At 36.8% G+C, this 27,542-nt stretch overlaps 3 protein-coding genes and 1 long non-coding RNA gene across 9 annotated transcripts; 2 read left to right on the top strand and 2 right to left on the bottom strand.

Moving 5' to 3' along the window:
* Positions 1 to 151: 151 nt before the first annotated feature.
* Positions 152 to 3,460, top strand: LOC140825898 (F-box protein At4g00755-like). Of its 4 annotated transcripts, none has more exons than XM_073187947.1 (6): positions 152 to 295; positions 574 to 730; positions 1,628 to 2,041; positions 2,127 to 2,305; positions 2,607 to 2,725; positions 2,930 to 3,460. In XM_073187947.1, the coding sequence occupies exons 2-6, from the start codon at positions 574 to 576 to the stop codon at positions 3,207 to 3,209; spliced, it is 1,149 nt and encodes a 382-aa protein (XP_073044048.1). In that variant the 5' UTR covers positions 152 to 295; the 3' UTR covers positions 3,210 to 3,460. The 4 variants fall into 4 exon arrangements, with proteins under 4 accessions (XP_073044048.1, XP_073044040.1, XP_073044031.1 ...); XM_073187939.1 differs by having other exon boundaries at positions 279 to 295; positions 536 to 730; XM_073187930.1 differs by having other exon boundaries at positions 292 to 363.
* A 732-nt stretch (positions 3,461 to 4,192) lies between these two features.
* Positions 4,193 to 9,393, top strand: LOC140810964 (uncharacterized). The gene is made up of 2 exons (XR_012113365.1): positions 4,193 to 4,264; positions 9,232 to 9,393. It is a non-coding gene; the product is annotated as an uncharacterized lncRNA (long non-coding RNA).
* Positions 9,394 to 11,396: 2,003 nt separating this feature from the next.
* LOC140825885 (probable transcriptional regulator SLK2) lies at positions 11,397 to 17,172 on the bottom strand. 2 transcript variants are annotated; one of them, XM_073187908.1, is made up of 10 exons: positions 17,027 to 17,172; positions 15,281 to 16,462; positions 14,954 to 15,085; positions 14,712 to 14,760; positions 13,750 to 13,964; positions 13,590 to 13,658; positions 13,369 to 13,469; positions 12,697 to 12,790; positions 12,551 to 12,620; positions 11,397 to 12,288 (listed from the first exon to the last, which is right to left on the bottom strand). In XM_073187908.1, exons 2-10 carry the CDS (start codon positions 16,187 to 16,189, stop codon positions 11,591 to 11,593), a joined length of 2,337 nt encoding a protein of 778 aa, XP_073044009.1. In that variant the 5' UTR covers positions 16,190 to 16,462; positions 17,027 to 17,172; the 3' UTR covers positions 11,397 to 11,590. The 2 variants fall into 2 exon arrangements, with proteins under 2 accessions (XP_073044009.1, XP_073044017.1); XM_073187916.1 differs by lacking the exon at positions 17,027 to 17,172 and adding an exon at positions 16,815 to 16,896.
* A 7,395-nt stretch (positions 17,173 to 24,567) lies between these two features.
* LOC140825872 (protein DETOXIFICATION 49-like) lies at positions 24,568 to 26,271 on the bottom strand. 2 transcript variants are annotated; one of them, XM_073187895.1, is made up of 2 exons: positions 25,799 to 26,271; positions 24,568 to 25,705 (listed from the first exon to the last, which is right to left on the bottom strand). In XM_073187895.1, exons 1-2 carry the CDS (start codon positions 26,158 to 26,160, stop codon positions 24,610 to 24,612), a joined length of 1,458 nt encoding a protein of 485 aa, XP_073043996.1. In that variant the 5' UTR covers positions 26,161 to 26,271; the 3' UTR covers positions 24,568 to 24,609. The 2 variants fall into 2 exon arrangements, with proteins under 2 accessions (XP_073043996.1, XP_073043988.1); XM_073187887.1 differs by having other exon boundaries at positions 24,568 to 26,271.
* Positions 26,272 to 27,542: the final 1,271 nt, after the last annotated feature.

The raw sequence follows: 27,542 nt of genomic DNA, 5'->3' as shown, positions 1-27,542 counted from the left end.
CAGATGACTCAAATAAGATATTCGTCTCATAAAATACAATATATGAGAACGTCTCACACAAATTTTTACCATATTTTAAGCATCGCATTATTAAATATTACAACAAACATAACCGAAAATAAAAGTTATGAAAAAGCTGTGAACCTTAACCTGAAAACGACACGTGGAATCCTTATGCTGACGAAGCTTTTATTCTCGTCGTTATCCTTTAAGGAAAAACCCAGTGAAATTTCGTTCTCCTCCTCAGAAATTTCTGTGACACAGACGGAGATAATTCTTGGGTTGTCAGAATCAGGTTCTGGGTTCACTTCTTTTTTGTCTCTCTAATCTATGGACAATATTTATTCGCAGTTCGAGTTTGGTGTATGTTTTCATGAATCAAGTGTTTGAAAGCTTGAGTTTTTTTTTTTTTTTTTTTGCAACTTCCCCGTTTGATTTGTGGTACAATTCATTGAATTTGAGTGGAATCGTGTTTTCATTTTGCTTCTTTTGTGATTTTTGGTTCAATTATTTAATCGTTGGTTGTTTGATTCAGATGGGTTTCTATTGATTTGGATGTTTTAAAATTTTTAGATGGGGATGATAAGAAATAAAGCAGATGACATCGATGGCGGCGTGGATTTTATCGAGAGGCTTGAGCCGGATATGTGTATAAAGATTCTGGGGTATTTGGAGGACCCTTCCGATCTTGTTCGCGTGTGTGCTGTTTCAAGTTCTTGGCGAGTATTTGGTGAGTAGAATGTCTTCTGTCTGTTGAGAATTTTACCATGTGGCATTTTCATGGGTGTTTTTTTTTTTGCGTTCCATTTTTTCTCTTTGGAGAATTGATTTTGGCATAGCCTCAAAGTATGCGGGACAACCTCGAATGTCTTGACTCAGTGGATTTTGGGGACGAAACTTGTAGGTTTAGCGAATTGTGCATGAAATTTGTGAAGATTTTAGTCTCGTGAGGGTCGTTTTCCACCCAAATGCGAGATCTGCCCCAGTCTATAAGACCTAACAAAATGCTTTTTTCTTTAACATCTTGGACTATCAGTTTTACGAAGGGAACATGTTCTGAATTAGCTAGCTACTATGGATCTAGCTCATGAATTTGGATACGATGTACTTACTATTATCAATGCGGACACTGTGATGATGGGATGTGAGTAAAGTTTGAAAGAGCATACGAAGCCATGATGCTTTCGTATGGCAAATGAGTCTAATAAATCTTGAAATGTAAATACGGATATGAAGAGATGCTAGATGAGCTTATTTCGCAAAGTGTTGTTCATGTGGCTTAAATCTGATTACTCATGGAGTGATGTTATTTATTGATGCCTGTACCTAACCGAAATCCCAAACAGCAGATCTGAGGTGTCCACTGTGATCGTTTCATTGACATTTAGGGTTTTAACTTGAGCGAGAAATAATAAATTTGGGATTTTTGACTCGTAGCATTTAAAATTTATCAATTGTCTAGTCGTGTAATTTGTTAAACACTCATCGTATTACTACCTTGTTATGCATTATGCAATTAGTTGGGTTAGAAGGTTTGTCTCTTTTCCATTTTAATGATTTTAGTCAAAAAGAATTGATGTTTTCTTGCATTCTTATTCACTTATATTGAATTGGAACTACTATGCAGTAATCTCAAATGGGCTTTGTAAGGAGATTTGTCAAAGAATGTTCCCTGAGACCTCCAACTTCGATCACATTGTTGAAATTAGAAACATGTTTGAACCTACGGAAACTAAGAGAGATGATTCCGCTGAATGGGCTTGTCTTGAGAGGGAACATAGAGCATATGCATCCTTGAGTCGATGTCTTACCTCGTTGACGGGAAAAAATTGCATATTAGATGCTATTTCTGCATCCAGCACGGATAATTACCCTGAAGAAAGCATCAAGAATACTTTGGAGCCGAGTGACAGGGTCAATCAAAGGGCTTCATATTGGTCAAGCAAGGGTCAATCTGATCCTACCGTATCTGAGACCTTGATATATGAGTTGGCTGCTAACTTGTGTTTGATCACTGAAGTTCAAGTCCATCCATTCCAAGGTCAACATAAACCTTGCTACGGTGGTTAGTTTCACACACTTGGTGTTTATTTTAAATCTAACTTGAGAAATTGTCTTCAAAACAGCATATTTTCAGTTTGGCTTCCCCATATATTCATCGAGGGCCGTGAGATTTCATGTGGGCCATCCTAAGGTTCCATCGGAATTCGACAATGATGATGGAGATCACTTTCTTGATGTTAAAGAATTTTCCGACGACAAGTTTGTATGGACACATTCTTCCCCTGAATTTCCAATGGCCCAGGTCAGTCTTATGGCGTGGTGTTCTTGTGTCTATTTTTGAGATTTGTGTGGATAGATTCTTTTTTTGTTAGCAACACTCTTAACCGTGAAATAATTTGCATGGTCTTTTTCACTATAACATGACTTCTTGTTAATGAGAAGTTGTAACTATGAGCTGATAAGAACCACGGTCTGGCGAGGCATGAAAGCTCAGATCTTGGCTGTAAAAATTATATTCGTGTCTTGTATACACTCTCTGTATTTGCTTTAATCTTCGTGAGGAATGCCGAGTGATCAATAATCTCATTTTATCGATGGAATAGGAGAATCAATTGCAAACGTTTAAGCTCCCTGAACCTGTTTTTGCCATCGGTGGAATTCTGAAAGTAGAACTATTAGGCAGAGTTCAGACACAAGAAACGGATGGGCAATATTATATATGGTGAGTTATTTTTATGTCCTAGACATTGGATTTTCAGCATTTTTTGTCCAAGGGGGAGTAATCACCTCAGGCCCCTTCTGGATCCGCCTACTCGTTCTCCTGCAATATTTAAGAACGACAGTCTATATTCTTGTATAATCTCTCGCTCTCTTTAATAAAAGAGGTTATGAAAATGACCATTCTGACAAGAAATACTTGTTGCAGCATCACTAATGTGCAAGTTGTTGGTATACCACTCTCCCCTGCATTTGATATTGATGTGGCCGACGAACACCAAAAATGCACATTGAAATACTATCCAGGAACTGTCAGCCTTTTGTTACCTCCAAAATCTTTGGAGCTGCAGTCGAGCAGCAGCCCTTCTCGGTTTCACAAGTTCAGTTCAAGCTTGAGGACTTGGGAGCAAATGATACTCAACACGTTTCGTGCAGCTGGACCTTTGATTGTGGACGATGGTGATTCTGATAATGAGTATCTTGATTAGCGATGTTATCTACCGAGTAACTTCCACTGCTTTTTTGAGTATCTGGATTAGTTAGATTGTTCGAAGAGTGTTGGGGTTGTTGGGTTTCTGCTCTTTTAACTGTCAACTCGGCTCCTAGGGAAGTAGCGTAGCGAGTCCGTTTCGGAAGGGAAGAACTGAAGAAGTATATGAGTTTGATAACCTGTTCAGTACAAATTACGCTTTATACCGAACTTTGGCCTTCGGAAATAAAGGATTATACTGTATACATATATATAAACGCTCAAATCTCAGCGTGTGTATCAATCTTTCGTGTTTATCTGAGGTAGTCCTCTCGGAATATAATACATACATACTATTTGATTTAATAAATCCCATCTATTTCTTGGGAAAAAAGAATAAACCCCATATATATATATATATATATATTATTTTATATACGACTGATTTACGTTTAGTACCAGTCTTATATATGCAAAAAATATATATTAATACATGAATATTATTTATGGTATGAATATAATACTTTATATTTTTAAGTATTTTGATGTAAATGATATATATTTGTGTATATATGAAATATTTTGTTAGTACTTTTAAAAAAATATTTGAAAGTTTTTTAAAGTTAAAACTAGGAGATATTATTTCATTCATATGCTCACTCGAGCGAACAAAATGAATTCTGAGTTGATAGAAGTTATGAAATATTTATCATATTATTGCAGTTTCAAGAAGTTCAGTTATTATTTGACATATGTATATGTACATATTTTGTAAAAATCTAGGAGATATTGTTTCTTTCACTTGTTGATGGTAGACTATATCGCTCACATATTCACTCTCTTCCAGGTAGTAAGAGCGAAGATGTAGCCGTTAAGTGGAACAAACTGAATTCTGAGTTGATAGAAAATGATGAAATATATATAACGTTATTAAATTTTGAAGGAGGTTAGTTATTATTTGATGTACACATATATTTTTTTGAGGAACACACATATGAGCATATGCATGCTTGAGTCGATGTCTTACCTCTTTTACGGGAGAAAATAGCATATCAGACGCTATTTGTGCGTCAAGTATTACGTAATGATCGGAAACATTCTGTATATTGAGATAATGAAGAATCAAAACTGATTGTTCATACAGAGATCTACTTTATATATCTTTGATGCGTTAGCTTCTTTCACATGGTTACTAACCAACCAACTAACTAACTGAATGTGTGTGTGAATATCTAGTAAGTGAGTTGTATATCTAATATCCCCCCCTCAAGATGTACTATAAATGTTTTTGATAGACATCTTGGAGAGTAAGACTGCTAGAGTGGTTGATGGCAGTGGCTTGGTGAACATATCCGCTAGTTGGGAAGACGATCGAACAGGAAGCAATTTGATTGAACCATCGAGGATCCGGCCTCGAATAAAATGGCAATCTATATCAATGTGCTTGGTTCTTTCATGGAATACTGGGTTTTGAGCAATGTGTATGGCCGATTGACTGTCACAAAATAAAGTAGATGGCGAAGTGGTATGAACTTGAAAATCGCGAAGGAGATTAGTGAGCCAAATTATTTCACTAGTAGTGCTAGCCAAGGCTCGATATTCAGCCTCTGTGGATGAACGTGAGATTGTAGCTTGTTTATTGGCTTTCCAGGATATCAATGCATCACCAAGGAAAATGCAAAAACCAGTAACAGATTTTCTGGTATCCTGACATGATGCCCAATCCGCATCAGAAAATGCGCGCAAAATAGTGGATGATGATGTTGGGAAAAACATGCCCTGCCCCGGTGTTCCTTTGAGATACCGTAAAAGGTGATGTATTGCATGTAGATGAGGTGTGCGTGGCTGAGACACGAATTGACCGAGCTTGTGTACTGCAAACGTGATGTCCGGGCGAGACAATGTAAGATAAAGGAGACGGCCAATGAGGCGTCGATATTGGGAAATATCTGTCAAAGGTTCTCCATCAGTGATGTTAAGATGAGTACGGGGTTCCATTGGTGTGGAGAGGGGCTTGCTTGCCAAGAAACCAGTGTCTTCTAACAATTTAAGAGTGTATTGACGTTGAGATAAACAAATTCCCAATTGTGATCTGGCAATTTCAAGACCAAGAAAGTATTTAAGAGAACCTAAGTCCTTGAGTTTAAAAAGACCCTGAAGGTGAATCTTTAAGTCTTGAATAAGGGTAGAGGAAGGTCCAGCGATGATAATATCGTCGACATAAACCAGTAACGCAATGAATGAAGACCCCATGCCTTTAGTGAATAAAGTGTGATCAGATTGTGATTGAGTGAATCCAGATTGAAGAAGAGCGTGGGAAAACTTTGTGTACCATTGTCGAGACGCTTGACGAAGCCCATAGATTGACTTGTGAAGCTTGCACACCAGTTTGGGCGATGAAGCAGTAGCTTGAGCTGGAATGGTATAACCAAGAGGTAAATCCATATAGACTTCCTCCAATAAGTCACCATTAAGAAAGGCATTGTTGACGTCTAACTGAGCAAGACTCCATTTTTGACTAGCTGCAAGTGCTAGTAGGACTTTGACAGTAGCTAACTTGGCTACGGGGGAAAACGTTTCAAAGAAATCAACACCTTCTTGTTGCGTGTATCCTTTGGCTACAAGACGAGCTTTATGTCGATCAATCGATCCATTGGATGCATACTTAATCATGTAAACCCATCTACTGCCGATGGCATGTTTGTCCGGGGGTAAAGGAACCACGGACCATGTGTGATTTGCTTCCATGGCATCGAGTTCATCTTTCATGGCTGCTTGCCATTGAGGAAGATGTTTAGCTTGATGAAAATATTGTGGCTCAAAATGTGAGGATACATTGAGTGTGAGGTTTCGAAATGGAGGTGATAAAGAGGCATAGGATATGTATGAGGTTAAAGGATAAGCAGATTTAGAACTCAGCTGGGCCTTTGATTTCAAGAGGTTGCAATGATAATCTCGAAGGTATGATGGAGGTTGAGAGTGCCTAGAAGATGTGCGAGAAGGCATGGAAGTTGTTGGAATTGAAGTTGACACCAGTGGCAAAGTGGTGGTGTTGGAGTCATTGGATGTCGGAGACTCAATCAAATCTGGAATGACAGATTCAGGACTTGTTGGCTGAGACTCAACCAAATCTGGAATGACATATTCAGGGCTTGTTGGCTGAGGCTCAATCAATGGTGGAGTGACATATTCAGGGCCCGGTGTGTTTAATGGGAGCGGGAGAACTACCTCAGGAAATGAATCAATACAAATCTTGGACATGAGTGTTTTGAATGGAAATGTATTTTCACGAAATGTCACATCCCGTGAAACAAAGATTTCTTTGCTATGGATGTCGAGTAGTTTGTATCCTTTGATGTTGGAAGGATAACCCAGAAAAACACAAGCACGAGCTCGAGGAGAGAACTTGTCACGATGAGCAGCCAAAGTAGATGCGAAGGCAAGACATCCAAATGTGCGTATTGAAGAATAATCAAATGCCTTGTGATAAAGCAGTTCATAAGGGGACTTATTGTGTGTTGTACGGGATGGAACCCGATTGATCAAATAAGTCGCGGTCAAGATACACTCGCCCCAAAGATCAGTATGTACTTGGGATTGGAAGAATAAGGCTCTGGCAACATTAAGAAGATGCTGATGTTTTCTCTCAACCACAGAGTTCTGTTGTGGTGTCTGGACACATGATCGTTGATGAATGATACCCTTCTCCACGCACAAGTCGGTGAAAGCAAGTTCCTTTGCATTGTCTGTACGAAATGCTTTGATCTTTAGATGGAATTGAGTATGAACCATAGTGGAAAATCGAGAGACAACTCTACAAGCATCAGACTTGTGTCGCAACAGAAATACCCACGTGAATCTAGTGCAATCGTCTACCAATGTTAGGAAATATCGTTGATTATTTAATGTTGTAGCATTGTACGGTCCCCAGATATCACAATGAATAAGGTCGAAAGGAGAATCAGACATGTTATGATGAGATGGAAAAGCAAGTCGCCTTTGTTTAGCTAATGGACAAATGACGCAAGATTTACAATTATCTAATGTGGCTTCACTGTATTGTAATTGATCTTTAAAGGTATGCATCACTTGAGCAGATGGGTGTCCAAGACGGTTGTGCCATGTCTCCACCGAAATCTGATTAATGAATATGTCCTGATGATCTGAGTTTGTATCCAGAACATAAAGACCTTCAACTTTCCTACCCTTGCCAATCATCTTCTTCGTGTTCACCTCCTGAATATTGAACGAATTGTGATAAAAGCTAATCACTGACTTAGCATTTGCAAGAAGGGAACTGACTGATAATAGATTAAACTTGAAGTGTGGTATAAACATGACATCTTCAAGAGTCAAATATTCACTAATTCTAACACTGCCGCAAAACTTGACTTCAATGGTAGTGTGATTAGGGAGCGTAACGGTGGAACCAGTGACAGATTTCAATGAGCTAAATAATGACGCACATGAGCAAATATGTCTAGATGCCCCGGAGTCAACAACCCAACATGACGGATAAGATAAACCATTATGAGCATATGTGGATAAACAAATACCTGTGGTGTGGGCAGTTTCAGAGTTAGCCATGGGGGTAACATGTTTGTCCAAGGAAGAAATCTGCTGATCAAAGAGCTGTCTCAACTGATGCAGCTGCTCAGTGTTGAATCCTTGGATGGAATTCTGAGATATAACATTGCTGGGAGGAACATGACCTGAAGGACCACTAATTTCAGATACTTGCTTTGCCTTAGCTGTTGTATAACGAGATGTGGGTGTGCCCCGAAGCTTAGAACCTGGAGGATATCCATGTATTTTATAGCACGTATCCACTGTATGACCGTGAACGTTACACTTGGTACAAAATGGCCTTTCCTTAGGAAACCTCGATTGCCCTCGACCCTGAACATGTCTTTGTGACTGATCATTCTTGAATGCAAATGCCATGTCTCCAGTTGAATGAGGAGGAGTAGTGAATTGTGTACCAATTGTTCGGTGCCTTTCTTCTTGAACAACGAAGGAGAAAACACGGTTGATGGGGGGAAGAGGATTAAGCAATAACACCTGACTTCTAATTTGGGCATAGGATTCATTGAGTCCCATAAGAAAGGTCATGATGTATTCCAGTTGAAAGTGTTCATCCAGCTTCTTTACCCCTTCACACATGCATTTACCACAACTACACATCGGACGAAAGTTGTTCAATTCTTCCCATATGGCTTTGAGTTTTGTGAAATATACACTTACAGAAAGTTGGTCTTGACGTAAGTTCACGAGATCGCGTTTCAATTGGAAAATTCTTGGTCCATCACTTTGCTGAAAACGCTCCTTGAGATCATCCCATATGGCGGCTGCGGAATCAGAAAATAGAATGCTTGCCGAAATATCTTTGGATACAGAATTAAGAATCCAAGAAATCACGATATTGTTGTTTCTAGTCCAGAAGCCAAGTAAATGAGTATCAGCCTCTAATGGCTTCACAATTGTCCCATCCACAAAACCCAGCTTGTTCTTGACCGATAACGCAATTCGCATGGCTCTGCTCCAAGAAGCGTAATTGTCTCCAGTCAATGATTGCGAGACTAATGTGAGTCCCGGATTATCAGAATGATGCAAGAAGTAAGGGCTCATTGGATCATCTATGGCAGGAAGACCGCCAAGTCGAGGAAATTCGGATAGATTTCCAGGCGCCATTGGAGATACAATTCAAGTTTCACCGAAGAAATACGACGAAACAAAAACAAATGGCAATTTGGGAAGAAGATGAAGAAAGAACTCACCAAGAACAGTGACGATTAAAGCAGATAAATCGAAGATTGACTTCGTGATTGACGTTTCCGACGCGGAAGCTCTGATACCATATTACGTAATGATCGGAAACATTCTGTATATTGAGATAATGAAGAATCAAAACTGATTGTTCATACAGAGATCTACTTTATATATCTTTGATGTGTTAGCTTCTTTCACATGGTTACTAACCAACCAACTAACTGAATGTGTGTGTGAATATCTAGTAAGTGAGTTGTATATCTAATATCAAGCACTGATAATTATCCTGAAGAAAGCATCAAGAATACTTTGGAGTCAAGTGACGTGGTCAATCGGAGGACTTCATATTGGTCAAGCAAGGGTCAGACTGATCCTGCCGTGTCCGAGACATTGATATATGTGTTGGATAGTAGGTTTGGTTTGATCACTGGAGTCCATGTCCATCCAATCGAAGATGAGCATAAACCTTGCTGTGGTGCTTAGTTTCATACCCCTTCATGTTTAGTTTCAAACCGAACTCCGAGATTGTCTTCGAAACAGCATATTTTGAGTTTGGTATCCCCATATATTCATCGAAGTCTATGAGATTTCATGCGGGCTGTTCTAGATTCAATTGACATCAGATGTTCATGAATATCCCGACGACATGTTTGTATGGAAGTATTCTTCCCTTGAATTTCCAATGGCTTGGGCCATCTCCAATCCATATCTTCTATTTTTCATCTTCTATCTTCCAAAATAAAGATCTATGATCTCTATTTTCAAAAATCTTCTCCAACCCATATCCTCTAAATATTATCAAATAACTGTGCTTCTTTAATTTTTAACACATATCTTCTAAATATTACCAAATACTTTCTTTTTTTAAATATATTTCTTTGTCAATAAATTGTTCATTAGTTCCATTTGACAACTAATATAAATAGTAAATTATAATTAATTCACTAAAAAATTAAAATAACTTTTTATAAACAAAACAAGCATGGTCGACCAAAGCAAGATAGTGCTTTGGTATACCATGCTATGGTATGCTTTGGTCGACCAAAGCACAACCAAATCTGCTTTGGTCGATCTAAGTGTAGGTGTATGATTTCAAGCCCAGTCGATCCATAAAGAGTGATATTTTCCTAATTTTTTTTCAAAAGTACTATATTGCAATTTTTAAAATATCTATTTTGTAATCATTTCTCACTCTTTTTCACTCCTCTATATGAACAGTGATCCTCTGAAATGGAAGAAACAAATAGAACACGGTTGGAGAAGATTCCATCCTCCATAATGGGGGAATCCTCCATTATGGAGTACGGTTGGAGATGCCTTAGGTTGGTTTTATCACTTTATGGTGTGGTGTTCTTGTGTCTATTTTTGAGATTCATTTGGACAGATTCTTGTTTTATTGGCATTACTCTGAAATGATTTGCGTGGCCTTTTTCGCGATAACATGAATTATTGTAAATGATTTTAAAGAAGTTATCTATGAGCTCTGCTAAGGATCACAGTCTGGTGTGACATGAAAGCTTAGATATTGGCTATAAAAATTATCCTTATGTCTCGTTTCCATTGTATTTGCTTTACTCTTTGCGAGGGATGCCTTATGATCAATTCTCTCATTTCATCAATGGAACAGAAGAATCAATGGCAAACGTTTAAGCCTCTGAACCCGTTTCCACCTCTGGTGGAATCCTGAAAGTAGAGCTATTAGGCAGAGTTTAGACATATGAAATGGATGGGCTATATCATATACGGTGAGTTTATGTTTATGTTCCAGATATTGATATTAACATATTTTTGTCCAAGGGGGCGTAATAATCACCTTAAGCCCCTGCTGGGTCTACCTACTCATTCTCCTGCCACGTTTAAGAACAACCGCCTATATTCTTGTATCATCTCTCTCTTTTAAAAACGTAGCTTTAATTAAAAATGACCGTTCTTACAACTTACAAGCAATCCTTGTTGCAACATCACTCGTGCAATCTGTTGGTATACGATTCTCACCTGCATTTAGGATTCAACAGCTCGATTATCACAAAAAATTCACATTGCAGTACTGCCCAGAATTGGTCGACCTTTTGTTTCCTCCAAAATCCGTTGGAGCCACTGTGAGCCGGAAGCGCTTCTCGGCGTCGAGAATATCAACCTTTGATTGAGTATGACGATGGTTACAAGTATAATGATTATTTACATACCTTTGAATGGGCAGTTACCCTTGGGGCTTAGGAGCCTTTGCTGTACCTATTTATATAGAGGTTTTGACTCATTTGAAGAGAGACATTTCAGTGAGTATGTAATTGACATCCACTAAAATACGAATATAAGTTTTTATAGTTTAATTTAATGATGAATAATTGGAAGAAAATTGAACGGAAATTTTAGACATTATAATTTTTTTAGTTGAGTTGATTTCCACCCAAGAGCCCCCACAAACAGGACTCTGCAATTTAAATAAAACCAGTGAGCTAAATAAATTATCAGCGTCAAATGTACTACCACGGAACATCACAAGAAACATAACGAGGATACAGAAAATTAAATCCGAAATGATAACGTTTCAAAACGGCCTGGACAAATAACAAATCCTCAGGGTTTCATCCCCTGCCAGTATTTGAAACACCAAGAAAACACCTGGTTTAGTCAGACCTTCCAGCTGAAGTTCATGTTGTCATCAAGATCACTGTTAAAAAAGTCATTTAGTGAAAACTCGGGGGTAATATCTTGAACGATCCCGGTGGATGAATGAAGATTCTGTGGCGATTCGGATGCTGTTTGGCCGAATCCGACATTGTGAACTGAAGCGAAAGATTCACCATTTGAAGCATCTCTAAAACTATTGCTTCTGCTCGGTGGGTGTACCACTGCACTCTTATTGTTCTTGTTATTGTTCAAATCTTGAAGCAATTGCTGGAACATTTGCTGTTGCAATGAACTGCCTTGCTGTGGCGCTTGGCTGCTTAAAAGACCACCTACCTGTGGACTCTGCAAGCTTCCTAGCATAATACTGGACGGCTTTGGAGTCACTGAAGATGAAGGTTGACTGGAAATGCTGAAAGGAGAAGATCCTTCTAATTGCATTGAATTATGGATGGAGTTTATTGAATTCTGCCTCATAAGCAGATTTTGGTAGTTAGTTGATGCAAGAGCAGCTTGTTCCGAGACACTCAAAGCTCTGTTGCCAACCATATGCGGATGGTTATTAGCTACACCGTTGATCCCAGCATGCAATACCATTAGATTATTATCAGTTGGCATATCCTGCAGACCTCCCATCCGCTCTACTTCTTGCAACTGGACATTGGATAAAATGGCACGGCGAGGAAAGTTTTTCAAGCCCTCTGCAAAATAGGTTTCAACTTAGATTTCTGACAACGAACATCATCACCTGCTGTCTAAGATATTTTTACATGCGCTAAAAATCATGTGGAAATCAGGTTGGCATTTACTATATGTGTATTATTGCACGGCAATTGTTGGAAATAAAAAATCAGACTTCATACGATATTACCAATATCATAAATTTTTCATATGATTTTATGATTAGGAACGATTTCCCACTACACCGAATTTGACTAGAAAATAGTGGCAATGAATCCATACCAATAGCCCCGACTTTTTGTTCTCTGCAAAATCCCATCAGGTCTTTCATGCTATTGACAACCTCTGCAATCTGCTAAAAGAAAATAAATGAAAAACCTAGGAAAATGGCCAAAGGCAATAAGTAGTTTGTAAAGCTTGAGACATGCCTGCAGGCACCGAACATATCTTTTCGAAAATCCCAAATCATTTAATGACTGCAACTCCAAACTCCTAGCAAGCTGACGCCCAGCTGTGACAATCCTGTAATTGAGTGAACAACTTCTTATGACTTGGTAAATGAGAGAAGCTACCCAATACTTCAGATATGTATTGTGATGAAATATCCAGATATGCATCAGGGTCATTTTGTCATCTTTTTTCCGGGCCTGCGTAGGTAGGTATTGGAAACCCAGAAACTAGTATTCAAGCCAATGGCTCAAATCTTGTACAAGAACAGGGAGTTTATGATACCATGTAAATTGGCCAGAAATTTTTGTTCAAGTCTATGGGAACGGAAAACACTTAAGCGAATAAACCACGTCACCAATAACTCAATAAAAATGAAAAGACAGACGAGAAGAAAACAATGGAAAAAGAATGACAAACTTCCTTACAATGGCCATCCGCAGATAACCTTCGAACACGAAAAGTCCGAAAGAAAATTTCCTCGATCATCAAAGAAGAATAGGATTTTTGATGATTAATTCTAGTTTTAAAGCTTACTTTACCTTTTTATAGAACATAAAGAGACGAATGACATTCACAATGCCCATCCTTACGTCGCTCAGATTAGGTCAATTAAATGAAAGTTAATGAAAGAATGGATTTTTGAAACTCACATAGCACTGTTTGCCTGTAAATCTGGTGGAGAAATGCCATTGGGTCCACTTTCAGATATTGTATCATGGCATTTCTGTGCAACCTGAAGCAGTTGATTCACCTGCCGATACAAGTTTATTCCTTAAGCTCCCAAATATATTGTTTAACACATTAATTTCCAGATATAAACCAGTTGGATAAAGGACTGAAGCAGCCAAAATAATTAAGAACACACTTTTACCTGAGGGGCAACTAATCTACGAGGAATGAGTTCTTCGTGTTTCCGTGCACAAAATTCCCAAGACAAAATCTAGAAAAATTATAGAAATTAATTTTTACAGCATAAGTGAAAACCCTACATGAGCACAAATCTGACAGTACTTTCAGTCTTTTAAAGTTACCTTTAAATCAGGTGTGAAGATAATTCGAAGCTGACCCTCAGAAACCACACGGAATTGTTCGTATATACTTTCTTGAACTGCCTTTGCATACTCCAGCATCATCACTCCAGAAGGAAATCTATTTTCACGAGGGAAGTCCAGAAACAGAAGTTCGTCTATAACACCACTACTAAATTTTATTTCATTGAGTCTAGGGAGCACTTCAGAAGTTGCTTCTGTTAGCATAACAAAAGAGTAGTACATGTGAGCACTAAATTTATCTAAATTTGATGTAAAACAAACAAGCCATAGAAAATACAGTAAAAAAACCTGATAAAACTTTTTGTAATCATAAATTATTCAAATAAAAAAATTGCTTAAATCAGTCATTATTCAGAGGACTGGTCCCAGCAATACTCAAATTCAAGTAAGCTAAAGATGAAGTATCCTCTACCCTCACTGTTGCACATAAATAAAGAATTATAGATTCCAAGCATGGACAAAGACCCCTCAAAGTCTAACTTCTCACATCTTCCCATGACATACAAAGGATGGATTTTTTTTTGATAGGAAACTAACATACAAAGGATGGATTTACTAAAACAAAGGAAAAGAAGACCAAATAAGCAAAACCATGAAGCTCAGAAGTAAAATTCACGATTTGGTATTAACCATTAACATGCAAAATAATAATTCTCAAATAAGTATTATTCTTGCACTGCCAACTTCCAAACAATATTGAAGGTAACGGTTGATTTTCTCGAGTCAATTCAATCATCAAGAGACGATCTTCCATTAAACAAGATAGTGCAAATGATATTTTTTCTTCCCCGCGATAATCACGATTTCGTGGCTAACCATTGTTATCAATTACATATTAAAAACCAGTAAATGAAATTATCGAATTTATAGCCAATAACAACAAAGGAACAAACAATGTAAAATATCGACTTTCAGTATATGTAGCATTGAGATAAACTCACCGAATCCCCTTCCAGATTTTGAACCACAAATGTCACAACACCATGCATCCTGAACAAAAAGAAGCAACAACAGCAATTACATAAACAATTTTATCAGCATCTCATTCTAGATGAAACTGTTGGGAGAACAATGAAATGAATTAAAATAGCATAAGAAGAAGTATCATGATGCATAACCATCAATAAAACAATTGATTCAAAAGATATATGTTCTGTGAAGTAACATGCGCCAAGATAATTACCGTTGCTGCCTGGGGGAACACACCGGGTGAAAGATGCCTGATGTTATCATATAGGGACAGACACCACCTCTTTTTAGCTCGTGGAGAGTAGTACTCAGCCACAAATTTTCTCCAATATGCGATAGTGTTTTCCTGACAAGATACATGAATATGACACACGATTACAAGTCATTTACAAAACTAACTTACATAGGAACAAGGAAAGAAAAATAAATAACAAACTCATGTGCACTGTATCAGCTGTATAAGTATGAAATAATCAATATAAAATGCAACAGGATAAAATATGTTGAACTAGATAAAGTCAATACTTATTAAATGACTCACTGTTGGTCGCTGTCTCTGATGATACAAGTACTGCATTAGTCGACGTGAGCATACACCACCGTCATAGGGACGCTTAATTCCAGATGCAGCCTGTACTCCCTGTTGTTGAAGATGATGTTTTAAAAGCAACTGCTGCTGTTGCTGCTGTTGTAATAACTGAGCCCTCTGCATTGGGGACAAAGATGGTAAGAGCTGTTGTTGTCTTAGCCTCTGTTGCTGCATCAGAGCTTGCAGTTGGGTGTTTGGGTTCTGTAACTGGATGGGATCTTGTCTATGCATCAACTGTTGTAAAACTTGCTGTTGCAAAATATCTTCCTGCTTGATTTCCAAACGGGGTTTCTTTAGCAGCTGAGATATATTAGTAGGGTCCTGGAAAAAAGAACTAGGAACCCTCTGACCACCAGGGAACTGAACCTGACCCATGCGTGACGTAGGCAAATATGTGGCACTTGATGCCCCCTGATGCGGCTGACTTTGTTGGGCTTGTTGTGAACCAGGATCTGGATTGGAGCTTCGCTGCACCGTTGAGGATCCATCCATGACAGATGAGCCAGAAATGCTAATGTTATTAGAAGAGAATGACATCGGTGAGGCTGGCAAGAGCAAGTAAGATTCTGTGTTAATACTAGCACTTCTCTGAAGATGGGGTCCTCCTGAGAGTCCTGAGTTTGCATCAGTGACCAGAGAACTAGCACCAACACTAGGTCCAGAACTTGCCACACTGTTCAGAAATGTTTTGCTAGCATCACCAGAAACCTGGTCCATGATTCCATGTGCATGTCCAGGTAATGCATTCAATGAGTTCCTAGAATTTGAATTCAACTGAGAATTTCCAACACCCCGGGATGGCCCATCTCCTTCAAAAAAGATACCAGAACTCAATGATGATTGTGCCATTTCTCCAGCCATCCAAGAATGGCCAATTGTAGGCAGAGCTGCTCAGTGGCTGGTTCCAAATAACTATCCAGTCGCAGCCCCTTGACAATTACGGACTTTCGAAAAAATTAACAAGACCGAAAATTTTTCTGGTAAATTCTTAAATTCAACTACTTCGGTTGGAAAAAATCACCCAAGATATGATCAACATTAGAAGATAGCTACTTTTAACCATCACCTTCCTTAATGAACCATTTGTTTTCCGCTCAAAACAACAGAAGCTCAAAGAAAATCTTTATTTGGATTCTGCAAAGTCAAATACAATCAGCAGTTCACTTAATTAGCGCAGGTAATCGAACTGACAAGAATAAAAGACAGTAGTCACATTTCGAAAAGCTACCCACCCCCAAAAAGAAATTCGTCAAAGTTATCAACGAAACCCTAACTTAAGCAAACCTCCAACGCAGTAGAACGCAATAACAAGCTCAAATGAACCACAAATGAAACCCATCGAACAATAAACTGACAAATCACTAAGGCACACAATAAAACCACTACTGGTTGTGACAAAAATAAAACCACTACGGACACGCAACCTCCAAATCGAACAAAAAAGCGATCAGCGGCAAAGCTACTGAATTTAAACAAATTAACTCACCAAATTGTTCAGAGCAAGAAACATACTCAAAATTAAGCTCGTCTTACTCAATCCAAGATCGAAACTTTCAGAAAACACACCAAACTGAAAATGTATTGAAAATTACAGTTCTGTAAACAAAAATAGTACTAAAAAATCCAAATTATTAGTTAGTACCCACTTCTAAAATGAAATGAAGAAGAAATTGTATTAAAAGTTCAACGCAATCCTACCTCACACAGAGCTACAGAGGGAGAAATCGAAAGGATTTGTGAAGGAAAAGGGAGAGAAGAAAAGAGGAACTCCGGTAGATCACTAACGTAACGGAAAAGGAAAGGTGCAACCGACACCTGTCGTTTACTAGATACGTGTCGAAATATAATTGGTTTGAAGACTCTAATCATAACAAGTAGATTGCACACGAATCTCAAACCGGCCGTCGGCTATGCATATCTATGCTATTCTACCCACTATGTTCTATTTTAATTAATTAGTATAATTTAAATATTTCACACATATATTATTTTAGGCAAAAATCTGTGTGAGACTATTTCATAAGTAGTATTTTGTGATACAGATCTTTTATTTGTGTCATCCATGAAAAATTATTACGAGTATTACTTTTTATGCTAAATATCGATAGGTTTGACATGTCTCACATATAAAGATTCATGAGACCGTCGCACGAGAGACCTACTCATTATTTTATTTACAAGTATATTTTTTTAATCTTGATTTATCGAAGTTATTTGACATACGCGTGTTGGACGTAATGTGTTCAGACAACCATCATTGTTTAAATTGGGTTGAGACCTGGCCTTCAAAGCCCAGGCCCACTAAAACCAGCTCAAAGGACGTTTGGGCCGGATCGACCCAGTGGACATAAATTCCATCTATTTTTATGCATGGTTCCATGTTTCCACGCTGGCAAATCAAGATGAGCGCTGGCCACTTACTTCCCTTTTCTTGATTCCATTTAAAAAATTTTCCCCCCGAAATTTATCAAAAATCTATCATCTTGGGTAGTAATTGCTTGCTTGCAAATTCCAAATCTCAGCAGATGCTTAATCTTTCAGTGCTTCGCTTCACACTGGCTATGTTTTACTTCTTTTTCTCTTGTCTTCTGTACTTTATGAATTTTTCTGGGATTTATTATTAAAGGGATAACTGGATTGGATGAATCTTACTTGGCCAGATACATTGGATATACATTTGGGACGCTTATGTTGTTGAATCAATTTGTGGGCTCGGATACTTCGTCAATCACTCCAGCTCAACTGGTTAATGATTTCATACCGCAACAAATGTGAATTGTTACATGGCTTGTGGCCTTATGAACTTGGTAATTAACGTTGTAGCTCATCTCAGTTCAAAACGAATTGTGCGTACGAGGCTACTGGAATGTAAGTACCTAAAGATGTATCAAAAGAAAATGCTTCTGGTTGGTTTGAGAAACGATTACGAAGAAGATTGGATTCTCCAACTTGAAGGGTCCCTTGTATTATTAATTCCAACAAGCTAAAGGTGGTACTGTTCTTACTTTCGCAAATAACAAAAGATGTTCTAAATGTTGGACTTAGGCTTATTGGGCTATTGGGCTTGTTCTTTGAATGAGAAATTGGACAAGGCTTAGTAGATGGCAAGTGGGAAATGTCCCACATTGGAAAATGAATATAGCGTTGGTGAGTTTATATTGTGTTATACTTTATGGAGGTGTAACAATGATTGGTGAAGAGGCTCTCTCTCGCGCGCACAGGTGCAGGGGTGCAAATCATGGGCCCGATTTGCAGTGGAAAAAGACTTGACTTGTGTGCAGGCGTACATGCTCGTCGAATGTCGGACCGATCAAGGCGAAATTTCCCACCAAGCACCTAGCTTTTTTTATTTTCGAAATGGTCTGTGACCTTTGGTGCTTTTTGATCGTTATGGACTAGTACCAAGATCGAGTCCTAGACAAGCGGATCTAATTTTAACAGCCGGAACAGTAACAATGAAGATGGCCCCCTCCTTAGTGAGATTATATGAGCAAATGCCCGAACCAAAATATGTTATTGCTATGGGAGCCTGTACAATTACAGGAGGGATGTTCAGTACCGATTCTTATAGCCAGACCTTTGGCCAGCCGTAACTGTCCTGATGAGTGCCTATAAATAGAGGCAGCCTCAAGTCTTTCAAAAAAAGATCCAACACACTCTCCTACATTCTGCTATTTTCGAAGCTTTACTTGTTCTGCTGTCTCGGCTGCCGCTACTTCCACCGGCTGCTGCTCTTCGGTCGTCACACTGTCTCGTGATAAAGTTCAGGTACTGATTCAGTTTGCCGTGGTGGTGCCTTGTAATTTATCTGAGGGAGGGATGTTCTTGTGTTTTCGTCGTGCCATTGCATGTTAAATAGTTCTCTATGAGTTAGAAATCTTTGGAGACTGTAATTTTTTCTTACATTAGAAAGCAGATTGATTGGTATTTATCTGAATTAGAGTAGCAGTCCTTCATGTATTTGTGTAATTTAGGTCAAAAGAAGACCCTGTAGATCCGAAAATCGAATTCGAAGACCGATGTAAGTGATTTTTGTTGGAGTTAGTTTAACTCAACAAAAATCAGCTCAACATTTTCTTTGTTTTTGAGTTTTCACTGTACCTCAGTTTTGTTGTTCGATGATGTCTTGTTCTTTGTACTGTCACATTACAACAGTTTATATCATTTTTTTGTCTTCATCTCTTAGGTTATTTTGTAGTAAGATTATAAATTTTCAATTTATTATATATTGTTTAATTTAATTTTAATTAGTATGACTTTCAAGTTTAACACATAATGGTGGTATTTGATATTCATTATATTTTGTGTAGTTAATGAGTGAAAATAACGAAAATATTTATTTAATATTTTCATCGTTTTTTTTAATTGGTAAAAATAAAAATATGATGGACCAAATTCGTTTTTGGGTAAAGGGCCCGGAAATTTATCTGAGATATTTTTCGATAATGTATTGTGTACTTCGTTGGGTTGGTCATATTACCTCAAAATTTGTATCACGGGGAAGCCTAGTTCGATCACAACAGAGAGAATTAGAAATTTTGTGTACTTATGATTAATTGTCAAGCAAATAGAGTAAAAATCCGAGTTCGATATCTATTCAACTTTTTAATCTAAATTTATTTTGAATAACGATTTAAGGACGATTTCGGTGATTGTCCGGCAATAAGGAATTGAGATGACGAACAAGCATACTAGAGTGCCCTCATGTTCTGTTTTCCAGTGCAATTACTCCGATTTGTATGTTGAAAAATATGTTCAGAAAAGTGAAAAAGAAAATAATGACAATAATATGATAAATATTTGAATGCACCTTACTTAGGCTGGGTTATTTATAGGTGCGGAGAGGACCTCCGGTATGTTAAACATGTTAATGTTTATTAATCGAGATATCGAACGAACGAACGATGACTCAATATGAGTAGTGGTATCACCGATTTAATGAACACTAACCACTTTTGAAAATAAAAATTAAAAATAGATAGATAGATATTTGAAAGAGTACTCAGAGAAATGGTGTCTTGGAGATTCCAACTCAATCCAATTCTCCTTTTTTTTGCAAGCATATAATAGGTAGTGGTTTTCAAAATTCGTATAAAATCAAAAATCCAAATCGAAAAAACCAAACACAACCGAAGTTTTTTTTTGTTCGATTTCGGATTATAAACGTCAAAACCGAAATTTTATTAAAATAAATTTTTTGTTTATATTTCTATTTATATTTTATATTTTGATATGATATTTGTTGAATGAATAATCATTTTGAATAATTTTTAGTTGATTGTTATTTCTTTAATTAATTTAGATCTTATATTTAAATATTTTATTAAAAAAACATGTAAAAAGTTAATATATTTATATTATTTATTTAAATAATTATATCAAAACTGAATTAACCCACCGAAATACTCGAACCAGTTTGGTAGAAACTGAATCGAACCGAAAGAAAATAGTTCTGATATCGGATTATATTTTTTTAAAACCGAGAAAACCGAAATTAAAAAATCAAAAACTGAATCGAACCGACCGATGAACATCCCTAATAAGGCAAAACATGTGATCGTATTTTGTGAGACGGTTATCTTATCTGAGTCATCCATGAAAAAGTGTTACTTTTTATGCCAAGAGTATTACTTTTTTGGCAAAAACTTGTGTGAGACGGTTTCACCGGTCTTATTTGTGAGACAGATCTCTTATTTTGGTCATCCATATAAAAGTATCACTTTTTATGCTAAAGGTATTACTTTTTATTGTGAATATGGGTAGGGTTGACCCGTCTCACAGATTATGATCCGTGAGACGGTCTCACATGAGACTCACTCTACTTTTTTTTAGTGAATATCGATAGGATTGATCCATCTCACAGATAAAGATTCGTGAGACCGTCTCATAAAAGACCTAGTCTCCTAATAATGGAGACCAAAACTTACGCCATATCTTCATGTTATCTTATCATATCTCATGATTAAATCACCTTCCACCATTTGCGAAAAAGACTAATTTGATATTATTATTATTATATTTGTTATCCAATTTTGTTGGTGTGAGTTTATTAGTATATTTTTTCGATTTTGTCTCTAACATATCTTTAATTTATCTAAAAATTCAAATTATCTCAATAAATATATAGCATATCTTAATAAAATAATATATCTTTTACAAAAAAAAAATTAATATGACAGACATCGAATGCCACGAAACACTAACGATAATAATAATAATAATAATAATAATAATAATAATAATAATATCTGAAGGGGAAAAATCTTGACAAGTTGTTCAAAAGCCCAACAACTTTGTTGCCATTTTAAATAAGGTCATTTAATTTATGAACGCACAGATATATTTCATTTTCATTTCTTACGAGTATGTGTCCCGAACGTGGATTTTAATTCTGTCTCCTCCGTAGGATGCATCCCATCTTTCTATTACATTGCCTAAATAGATCAATATTTACGAGTTCGATTTTTTTCGAGGACTTACTTTTATATTTATTTACATATATTTCTTTTTACTTTTTTATGTGGGCTGTAACTAATGACATATATGTTATCTTAAAAAAATGGAAGACGTTTTCTCTAAAAATCTTCATATTGAATATGATATAAAATATAACTATTTTAATCATTATTATACAAATTTATGTATTTAATATACATATATATATTATCTGTGTGTGCCGGGTTCTCATAGTCTGAAAAGAAGTGTATGGTAAAGTGGTCTACAGTGTTCGAGGACCCAAAGTATTTAATGGCGTCAAATCAACTGGTTATTGGTTAGAAATTTGGATTTGGATTTGAATTGTTTGGTCCATACCAAAATGCAAATTTCATTGTAAAATTAGCAACATCGTATCACACAATTTCTTATGAGATTGTTTCACGATTAAATTTTATGATACATATTTTTAATTTGTTTCAGTTCATAGAAAAATATTATTATAAATATGAATCAGATCAACTCATCTAAAAAATATAGATATACAAGACCATGACTTACTCATATCAAATTGGTTATATGTTAAACATGGTACCAGATAAAATTATTTTCACCAACTCATTATTCCTTTTTAGCATCTCATTAAGCGTAACAATGATCGGTTGCAGCACTTGACGAGTTTTGAAAAACCGTCGCAATAAGAAGGCGACGGTGACTTTTCAGACGGTTTTAAGGTCCGTCGCTAATTTGTCGTCGCTAACACCAAAATTTTTTGTAGCGTCATGAAATGTCCGATAACAAATGTGATATGATTAAGCCCGGTGGTTGGTCGATAATTTCACTATTCATGTTAAATTTTATTAAATAAATACAAGTCGTTGTATTTTGGTCGAGATTTAAGAAGATAATAACATCGAAATCGGACAAGATAAGTTTCCAAACAGTGACAAGACCGGGTTAGTTAATTAATGAGCACCTTCACTAAAAGCACACCCTTAAAATTGAACGGTCTTCTCACAAGAGACGGCCTTTCAGTTTGATTTTGTCCACTCACTTCTTTTAAAAGCCAACCTCAAAACTTTCGTTGTATGATTTGTGGGAAATGTAAATTAAATAATTAATTTCTTTCTATAATATATTATTCTTAAATTTTAAAAATATAATATACACACATAATAGTTGTAAGAACGTCTTGATTATTTTAAAAAAACAATAAAAAAATCTCTTGGTATACTCTCTTCCACGCTACCAAGATGAAAGTTGAACACATAGCTTGTATGATTAAAGTATGTATATATATATTTAGTATGTCTTTTGTGAGACTGGTCAACTTTATTGATATTCACAAAAAAAAGTAATAATCTTAGCATAAAAAGTAATATTTTTTCATGGATAACCCAAATAAAATATCTGTCTCACAAAATACGATCCGGTAGACCGTCTCACACAAGTTTTTGTTATATATATATATATATATATATAATTTTGATATCCTGCACACCTACCGTGCACACCTTTGTGAGCACCGATGAGGTGTCACTCATTCATTGGATGTGATGAAATATAGAAAAATTGCGCATGCAGTGGATGAGTGACACCTCATCGGTGCTCACAAAGGTGTGCACGGTAGGTGTGCAGGATATCAAAATTGTATATATATATATATATATATATATATATATATATATATACTAAATCTTAGCATACACAATATGTATAATATCAATCCCACAAGTAAATAATAAAAATTATTATAGAAATTTTCCATAAAGTTCAAGCTTATTTTAATTAAAAAAATATGACCATGGTGGTGATTTTAGTGCTTAATTATCAGTATAATTAAAGTTAACTTAATTTTATTTAATATCCAAGATCCAAACTTAATCTAAGGAATCAAACGATCCAAACAGTCGGTGAGATTGTAATATATTTTTTTATAATGTTCCAGATTGAAAGTAATGTAAGTGACGCACTTTTGGAAATCAGCATTGTACTAACAAAATCTTGCCATCAATGGTAACGTAACGAAGAGCCAAATAGAGAGAATTTTACGGGGGCCGATGCCAGGACCAATTCAATAATTGTTGTATTCATTGACATTTAATAATTATTGTACCTTACATATAAAAAAAAATATTATTATAGTACGGACTTTTATGAATCTCCCTCCACGAGAGATTCGAATCTTGATTTCCTCAAATGATTAGTACAAGAGTTGCCAATTTCATATTTAGACTAAAGTTTTAGCAAACAAATAATTAATTAACCACCTTTGTAAGATCATTAATTAATTACGTATTGGCACGAGATTCTTTTACGTGAAGAAAATGAGTTGTATTATTATTATTTTAAAAAAAAAAAGAAAAAGAAGTATGAGCTATTATGAGGTGTACGTACGTACGTACCTCATATCAATATTTATTTATGGGTAAAAACTTGTGTGAGACGGTCTCACGGGTCGTATTTGTGAGACGGATCTCTTATTTAAGTCATCCATGAAAAATTATTATTTTTTATGCTAAGAGTATTAGTTTTTATTGTGAATATGAGTAGGGTTGACCAGTCTCACAGATTAAGATCCGTTGTGATTCGGTTGAGTAACACTTTCGATGTAGTTGTATCGATTAGATCGGTTCGATCGTGTCTGTTTTGTTTTGTAACTAAACAACGTTACTTCTGGTGTAAGATAGATCAGTTTCCTTGCTGATTTTGCATGTCTGTGTATATTATGTTCAGTGTTTTATATGTAATATTTTTTTATATTAAGTAATTTTTGTATAAATAAAATTTAACTCATCAATATGAATAAATTTTCCTAACATATCTAAAAACTATCAATGATTAATTTAACATTGGCTATCTCCCTTGTTTTCTGCTTTATCTGATCCAAATTTTTCATCTTCTTCGTTTCGATCAAGAATTCTGTATTCTTTGGTCAATTCTTCTGCTTTTCGGGACTCCGATTCCCAATCAGTTAGCAGCAGAACGACCATCATTGTTATCATACATGAAGTTTGGGCCGCCAGAAGCCCGAACCACAGGCCCTGGAAGTCCATTCTCAAGAAGAAAGCTAATCCCACAGCCACCGGCATTCCCACCAGATAGAAGCATCCCAAGTTGATGTTTGCTCCGACTTTCGGTCGGGCCGTCCCTCTCAGCACCCCGCAGCCCGTAGTCTGCGGGCAATTCCCCAGCTCGCAGAGCCCGATTATCGGCAGAACCAGAGATGTCAATGCTATTATCTCTTTATCTTGGGTGAACATCGTGGCCCATATGTTTCTAACCGATACTGCAAACAAGAAGGCGGTGAATCCCAGTAGGAATCCCCCGGAGAGACCGACAATGGCGGCGAATTTCGCCTTCTGGGGCCTGCCGGCTCCTATCTCGTTGCCCACTCTAGTTGACACGCTGAAACTGAGAGAAGATGGGAATATGTAGATTAATGCGGTGGTTTGAATCAGAATCCCCATTGATGCAACTGTTGCCTTTGGGTTTAGCAGCAGCCCACAAATCAAGATCATTATTTCATACCACCACCATTCAAGACAAACTGAAACACAGCTTGGAATAGCTAGATTCAGAAGGGATTTCCAGCCCTTTAAACACTCCATCGATACGCCTTCCCAAGTTTTTTTATACACTCCAGATACTATTATGTAGACCACTAACGATGCAACAAGGTTTATATTTGTCCAAACCCCAGCAAATGCAACTCCTTTTATACCTAATTCGAGCTTTGAAACGAGGAGATAGTTAATAGGTACATGCAAAAGAATCGAAAAAGCTGCGCAGAAAGTTAGCGGCAAAGTTATGGACTGAGTTCTGAGGTAGATTCGCAGTGGATGTAATACAGCCTGAGCAAACAGATCAGGCAAAGAATAGAACAAATATTCTTGAGCTTGTGCTGCAATGGATTCATCTTGCCCACAGAAGAGAAGAATCCTGTTCATGTTTAACCACAGAAAGGCTATTGGAAACGAAGTGAAAACAAGCAAAAGTACAGTTCTTTGCAAAGAAAGTCCTAGGAGTTTGTACTTTTTGGCTCCAAAAGCTTGTCCACAAATGGGTTCCATCCCCATCGCTAAACCAGAGAGGACAGAATAACCGGTGATGTTAGCGAACCCGACTGCTAAAGAACCGCCCGCTAAAGCTAAGTCCCCTAATCTTCCGAGAAAAAGCATCGAGATAATGGACCTGGAGTAGAGTAGCAGACCTGTTAGGATCATTGGGAGAGCTATTCTGGCTATGGAGACGGATTCTTGAAGAAGGAGAGAGAGATGACTGGTGGGCTTGTGTGGTTTCTGTGTGGGTTGGATTAGTGTTGGGGTTTTGGGGATCAAAGAAGTGAACTTGTCGGAATCTCGATGATCTGAAGGATTATTGCATTTGATGCACATTTTTTTGTGGGGTTTTCAGTGTGTGTATTTAGTGTTTGTGTGTGTGAGAGAGGTAGAGAGAAAAATAGCCAGCTATAATGTGTGTTTGGAGAGCTTCAAAGAATGAGCAGAGGGTGGGTATATATATAGTGCAAATGGGGTGATCAGTCGCCGCGTGTAGCTGGCGCTTGGCTTTTATGGATGGGCGGTGATGTGTAGTGCGCGCCCGCGGGCTTGCGAAAGGAACTTAAGATTCTCGCGCACACGGATTTCGCAAATATGATTTAATTCCATTTTAGTATTAATAAAGGGTACTGTTTATTTTTAAGGAAAATTCTTAATATTATCATCCCATAATGTCACAATTTACAAAGGGATTAAAAATAGAGGACTACAAAATCTAGAAATGGCCCAAACGATAAACCAAAAGATGTGAGGACATGAACGTACGACTCGATTAGCTGATCGCAGACAATGTTGTGCAATAAAAGAAGCCCGAGCACAATAGTGCTGGATGAGAGCAACAATAGGAGCTTCATTTGCAAACTGTGATGGGTTAGTAATGGACTTCACAGCATTAGATGCATCCGTTCCACAATGTATAAAGTGGTTTTAAAAATTTCTTGGATAGATCGTGAGATGGATAAACACGACAGATGTTACTTTAATCGGGATAGAATAGAACAAATGTTGCTCGCATTACACTAAGTTTGCGTGCGAGCAAATATGCGACACCCATTCCTTTACAAATCTTGTTAATACGTAACTAAATCCATTAACTCCAACTCATGAGTCAACACCATAACATCACATGATGTTCATCATATGTGAGTGTGTGTGTGTGTGTATATCTATTATTATATATAGACACACAACGAGTTGATAAAGTAGATGATTGTTTGGTCAACAAGGAGAATCAAACTCATGATCATAATTCGATGACAGACTAGCGTGATTTGGAACATATTACATCAGTCTAGAAGTTTATCCATCACACACCGAAAGATAACGGGCTAACTATTCCATCTTCTTAAAAAAAACATAACATTCATTGACTGACAAAATATTACACCATCCAATCAAGTACATATAGTCATGTGACAAATGAAAAATTAAAAACCCAATCACAATAATTTAATTCTATATTATATATTATAATATATTTATATGCTATAATAATACTATAGTTATGAATATATATTGTAAAAAACATAAAAAAAATGCTAAATAAACATCAGCTATATATTTGAGGATTGACGAAAAAGATATTGCGGTTTATCTTTGAGACGTGTGAAATATTTTTCAAATGTTAGATTGATCAGCTAAAAGTTGCTCCATGAATTATTAATTTACAGCTCAATCCCAGTTTGGACCAAACAAATTAATATATAACATTTTGTTGA

Source organism: Primulina eburnea, chromosome 1 (assembly GCF_022965805.1).
Source record: "Primulina eburnea isolate SZY01 chromosome 1, ASM2296580v1, whole genome shotgun sequence".
Classification (NCBI taxonomy): Eukaryota; Viridiplantae; Streptophyta; class Magnoliopsida; order Lamiales; family Gesneriaceae; genus Primulina; species Primulina eburnea.
Note: the sequence above shows the minus strand (reverse complement) of the source record. Positions and strands in the feature narration are given on the sequence as shown.